This window comes from Aptenodytes forsteri, unplaced genomic scaffold, assembly GCF_000699145.1.
Source record: "Aptenodytes forsteri isolate BGI_AS27 unplaced genomic scaffold, ASM69914v1 Scaffold299, whole genome shotgun sequence".
Classification (NCBI taxonomy): domain Eukaryota; kingdom Metazoa; phylum Chordata; class Aves; order Sphenisciformes; family Spheniscidae; genus Aptenodytes; species Aptenodytes forsteri.
Genome location: NW_008794154.1, coordinates 3,837,578 through 3,843,577, shown reverse-complemented (window position 1 = coordinate 3,843,577; position 6,000 = coordinate 3,837,578). Strand labels below are relative to the sequence as shown.

The window sequence follows — 6,000 nt, the reverse complement described above, 5'->3', positions numbered from 1 at the left end:
TTCATACATTTTCTGTAAAACCAGAAAAAAAACAAAGGGTGGACTGCAAATCCTCCTGATTGGCTGCCATGCGCTTTTATCTGTTTCAGTTTCCTGACCTCTGAAACAGTACCAGATACTTCCTTCTGTCTTACTTCGACAAGTATGGAAAATCAATAGATGTATTTTATTTTTAAATCTTTCAAAATTAATAAAATTCTGAATTATTTCAGCACAAAGTATTTTAGGATGGGCTTCACTGTTTCAGACTGAACCATCATATTACACAGTAAAGCATCTGGGTGCCAGAAATGCCATGTATTTCTGAAGAGCAGTTCTGAGAGACGTTTTTTATATGTAACAGTTTATTTTGCTCCCTCATTCCCTTGTTCTGTAGTGAATAAGGAACTTCATTTTTGTTTGCCATATAGTTTTTCCTTAATGCGGTTGGGGTTTTTTTTTGCATCTATTTTACATGTTTAACTTGGAAGTTATTTTCTGTTCATTATTTTTGTGTATGCGTTTTCAGTTGTTGAACGAGCTGAGCGTTGTGGAGGCAGAGCTGCTGCTGAAGTCGTCCAGCCTGGCAGGAAGCTACACAACAGGACTGTGTGTCTGCATTGTCGCTGTTCTGCGGCGTTACCATGCCTGCCTCATCCTCAACTCAGAGCAAACTGCACAAGTCTTTGAAGGGTTTGTGGCAGCTACAATTTTCCAAAAAGTATTTTTGGTGTTCTCTCTTAAGCAAAAAATGCGTTTCGGTTCAGCTAGTGAGACCAACTATCACACTGCTATTGGAAGGCTGTAAGTGAGCTCAGGTGAGTGGAGCGGATGGTTCACCTCTGCAGCCTGCTCCCCACTGCTGGGGGCTGGTAGGACCTGCACACTTTGTAACCTAGGAAAAGGAGGGAGTTGTGTATCTTGATTTCTTACCCATTCGCCCCATTCTGCCCTGGGCTCCCCGAGTGCCTCTGTGTCCTGTCGTCCCTGGGGCCCAAGCAAGCACACAGGTGACACCAAACTTCACATGAGCTCTGTCAGCCTGTAGATGCCAGGTCTGTCATCATGTTGCCCAGCTAATGGTGGGGTTTATATGATATGTAACAACATGAGACGCGTTTCTAAGGTGCATTGGAACGAACTCAGAATGATTTTATTTTTGCAGGTTGTGTGGGGTGGTAAAGCACGTCGTTAATCCCTCAGAGTGTTCCTCCCCAGAAAGGTGTATTTTAGCTTACCTCTATGATCTGTATGTGTCCTGTAGTCACCTGAGAAGCAAGTTTGGAGACCTCTTCAGGTGGGTGGTAATGGGATTTTTCTCACCACTGCCTAGCCTGTAGACTGATGCAGGCTGCTGTGGTTTCAGTTTGGTTTGCTTTCTGTAGAAAATACGCTGTTGCCTTTGCTGCTTTACCTTTACTGATGCAATTCTCTTGCCCGTGCCAGTGCAGCAGCACAGCATGTGGTCCCGAGCCTGTGAAGTCCTCGTGCTGTGCCAGTACCTGCCATGGAGGAGCAGAGGCTGAGCCCTCCTTGCAGTGCTGTGATTAGCTTAGCGGGTTGCTTCAGCAAGCAGCGCTTGCATGCAGCGAGCAGGCGTGGGGTGAGGGAAGCAGGGACTGTCAGCGTCAGGTCAGCTGCTGAGGCAGCTGTGCCGCGCAGCATTGGACCCCTCCCCACACACCTTTGCTTTCGCAGACTGTGATGTGACTGATTTGGTTTCTATAATGCATTAGCAAATCAGCTGTGATACATACAATGTTGGATGGAAAACAACAAAATCTTAGCTGACACAGCTGTAATATTCTATTAAATATTTCCTTTGATGTGGGGAGAGGCACAAACATGTTTGAGTTCGTGAAGTTTTATGCTTGAATGTTCAGTTCCTTGATTTTTAAATTAAAAAAATACTTTAGGTACCCATATACTGTATTTTTGGCTCTTACTTTTTAAAGAGGGAGTAGAAACCTTTCATATGCAAATATGCATCTTGTGAGAGTTACAAACCACTTCAGTTACTGTCTCCCCTCCTAGTTCATATATCTGGTTTTGGTCTGCGTGTTTCAGATTTGTGGTTTTCATTTCACAGGGAGCAGGAAAAGAGTTCTCAGTAATAATCTTAATATTTTAACAGGTTTACAAATACATGCGAACAGTAGCATTTAATATGAGAAACACTAGGAAAAGGAAATATGAAATATAGAAGCACTACAGAAGTGTCTTAACTATGTGTTCATTTTTCTACTTAAAACCTAAAGTTCAGTAACACAAAAATAATAGTTTTATTAATACTAACCTACAATAGCAAAACAAAACATCATCTAGTAATACAGAGATAAAGTATTAAATCATATATTAAAGGAGTGATACACAGCACTTGATTTGAAGCCCCTTTTTTCAGACAAGTGGAGTTAGAAATTCTCTGAAAACTGGTAACAAAATTTATGTATACATTTTCTGAACGGTTGTTTATAAGGTAATAGTGCTACACTCGTTTTCTCCTTGTTTTCCTTGCTACAATTGAAACAAAACCAAAAGCAGTTGTCTGTACACAGCAACTTTTTTAGCTCCTTTTTAGCACGCTGTAAGTCCAGCTATTTCTTTAAGTCAATTTGAAGCGACAATAAAGTACAGTTCATAAATGTTCAAATTTAGAGACTTACCTTCCTTATATTGCAGTGCTTTGAAGTGGCTTCTAAGATCATCTGCGGTATTTCTCATGACTGGGTTTTACTAAGTGAGCTGCATGTTTTGGTTTAGTATGCTTGGTATATTTAGTTGTATTCGCTAAACTTCCTTTTTTAAATCATTCCTTCACTTTTTTTTTTTTTAAATCTTCTGACCACTCCCCCAGTGTCACTTCTTATGCAAGTACAGTTTCAGAGGCTACTTTGCTCACGTACTCAGTATTGTATTGTTTGGGTTTTGGACCTTTCTTTCTGTGACCTGTGGGGTAAGTGTAGGTAAATGCTGTGATGACAGTGTCGGGGACATACATGCGCCCAGGATGCTGGTACATGAGAGCCCATTTAAATAGTGCCTGATGTTTGAGATATGGGGTATTTGTTTTCCACTGGTTGGCTTGCTTTCTTTGCTGTTACACTGGCTGTTAGAGCAAATGGTTAACGTCAGGCATTACCCTTTTTGTAGATTAATAATCTTACTAATGGCCTCTTCCTTCTGCCCTGGAGCATCCCGATGAGCAGCAGCGGTGTGCAGGGGTTGCGCAGTGACAGGGTGTCCCCAGGGGTGCCCTCCAAGCCCTGCATCCAGGCGCTGCTGCACATATCGCCATCCTTCCTGAGGTCACAGATGCCTTCCAGGCGGCACAGTGCTTCCTCTGTCTTTTCATCCTGGGGCCAGTGGAGTTCTAAAAGATTCCAAAGGTTTCATGTATTTGAAATTAATTTCAATTAATAGTTTTTTTTCAGTAATGAGGAAGTCTTCCCAGTTGGGATAATTACTGAAGTTTGTCCATATGGATGTTGTTTCCAGCTGTGGTATAAAACCCAACGCTTGAGAGAAATGCTCCTTAGAACATTTTGTGTGTGAAATTTGCATTCTTCATTAACACCTTTTTTTTTTTCCCTGAAGAAAGCCAATTAACATGTAGGTATTCCAAGCATGGAACATTTCTTGACCTTTTGTCATAGCTATTAATGTCAAAATATGACCTTTAAGTATCTTTTCTCTGTTTACTGATTTCATCTTTCAAAAAGTTGTCTGTTATGTCTACGTTATTACTGAATGTAGAGTTTTTAATTTAGATACATTTTCTCATTTTTCCTTAACTGATTCTTCTTACCACCACTGCAGTTCACTGTGTCATAACACATAAAGAGGGGGAGCAGTGTTGTGAAGCACTGTTATAGTTCATGGGGAGGCATCTAATGCTCCAGGACGTTATTGCTAGTGAGGAATGAATGTGTGGTCCTTATCCAGCTGCTCACAATTTCAGTCATAGAAATGTCATAGAAGCGATTTGGAAACTCGAGACTTTATTTGCAGGAAAACTTGAATGAAATTGATGTATCAACCTTATTTTCTGGTAGATGCTCCTTATCAAAAATGAGTTTGAAAATGTGTACAGAATGGTAACTGAACTAGGATTTTCTAATCCCACACAGTATGTTCAACAGTATTTCTGCAAAGTACGTTTTTTGGCAACTCTCTTTTTTTTTTTTTTTTTTTTTGTCCTCAGTAGTGCCTGTTCTAAGGTGAAGCAAACGATATACAGCAATGTTCAGCCTTCAAATTCCAATTTACTGTGGGACCCAGAGTTCATGCTAGATTTTATCGAGAATCCTTCTGCTCACAGCATTAACTACTCAATGCTGGGCAAGATCCTGAGCGATAATGCAGCCAACCGCTACAGCTTTGTCTGCAATGCGCTAATGAATGTGTGCATGGGGCACCAAGATGCAGGAAGGTAAGGGAAATGGTGCTGGAATCTGAATTGGATGGATTTTTACATGGTATATATGAGGTTTCCTTTTGCCTTTGTTTTTTTGTGTTTCTTTTGCAATTGTTTTCATTCATTTCTCTTTCTGGTTGCTGAAAATTTATTAAGTTTCCTCTGAGTTATTTCATTAAATCAATCTGCATAATTTAACAGAAGCGAGTAACAAGTAGAAAGAACTCACTGTAAAACAGTCAGTAAGCTTTTTGTATCAGCAGTTGTGCCATTTCAGACAGAACAGCTCAGCACAATCTTTGCTCATTAGAAGCCTGTAAATGAGGGAAGGTTCTGCATTAGGTCATTTCCTTCTTCTGATGCAGTTGGTGTTTAATTTATTAAATGTGTAACTTACTAATTATGGCATTCATCTTCATAGGTAATATATAGTTTTTTCCAAAAATATTTTTTAAAAAGTATTAAGAGTTTTATTGGATAGAAGCTACTAGAGTTATAACAGCTGTCAGTTATATTTTAAGAGTAGCTTGGACCTCATGGTGCACAGTTCAAGTCGATCTCCAATGATTAGAGTTAAGGATGAGATCTGCACTTCAACAGGTTGTCCAGCACTGTCTTACTGTGGTTGTCTTCTGACACCAGCAGGTGCTGGCTCCTGTCACAGTCAGGTGGAGCTTTGGTCTGATCCCGCACGACACTTCTTGGGTCTTAAGTCTGTGTGAGATCTTTTTAGGTGATCTCAAGGTACTGACAAGACATATAGTGAAGACCCCTTGCAGTAAAACAGCTTAACATCAGTGTCAGGGTTTTACACTGACAGTATGTTTTCATTCGTAATTCAGATGTTCTCTTAGTTGCTTCTTCCTTCCAGTGTGTAAACATATAAACTCTACCTTCTTGTGCAGATGTAGCAGTACAGTGTTTTCTGTTCTGCAGAGTCTGTGATGCAGGGTGAAATGGACACTGATTTTTGGATCTAGCCTTTACCTCTGCCCCCAGCACCTTTATTCCTCTTACACAATCAAAACCACCAGAACTTGGTGTTCTGTTCTGATTCTGTTCCAATTTTTATTAAGAAATTCTTGGTCTTGATAGTTAGGCCTAGATGCAGCAGTAGCTGACAGTCTTTTTAAAGGTTGCTGAAAGATCACAAAACTCAAGGAAATCGTGGACTTTTTTTCCCTTTTCGCTTTTTTCCCTTTTCGCTTTTTTCCCTTTTCGCTTTTTTCCCTTTTCGCTTTTTTCCCTTTTCGCTTTTCCCTTTTCGCTTTTTTCCCTTTTCGCTTTTTTCCCTTTTCCTCTCCTGCCCAAAGTGTGTGCAGTTCCTGCATCGTTCTCCCTTTCCCCAGTATGAAGCCATCTCTGAAATGGCCAGAGCAGGTCCAGAGGAGGCCGCAAAAATGGTCAGAGGGCTGGAACACCTCTCCTGTGAAGAAAGGCTGAGACAGTTGGGGTTGTTCAGCCTGGAGAAGAGAAGGATTTGGGGGAGACCTTCTTGCCGCCTTTCAATACATAGAGGGGGCTTATAAAAAGGATGGAGAGAGACTTTTTACCAAGGCCTGTAGTGACAGGACAAGGGGCAACAGTTTTAAACTGAAAGAGGGTAG

At 40.8% G+C, this 6,000-nt stretch overlaps 1 protein-coding gene across 1 annotated transcript in view; it reads left to right on the top strand.

Annotated features, from left to right (window-relative positions):
* Positions 1 to 508: 508 nt before the first annotated feature.
* The window catches only part of LOC103899171 (mediator of RNA polymerase II transcription subunit 12-like protein), a gene marked incomplete at its 5' end in the record, with an annotated part of 44,625 nt that continues 39,133 nt past the window's right edge, over positions 509 to 6,000 (top strand). The window contains 3 exons of the mRNA XM_019472008.1: positions 509 to 672; positions 1,145 to 1,276; positions 4,181 to 4,408. Coding sequence (XP_019327553.1) covers positions 509 to 672; positions 1,145 to 1,276; positions 4,181 to 4,408 — 524 coding nt within the window. The remainder of the gene's footprint in view (positions 673 to 1,144; positions 1,277 to 4,180; positions 4,409 to 6,000) is intronic.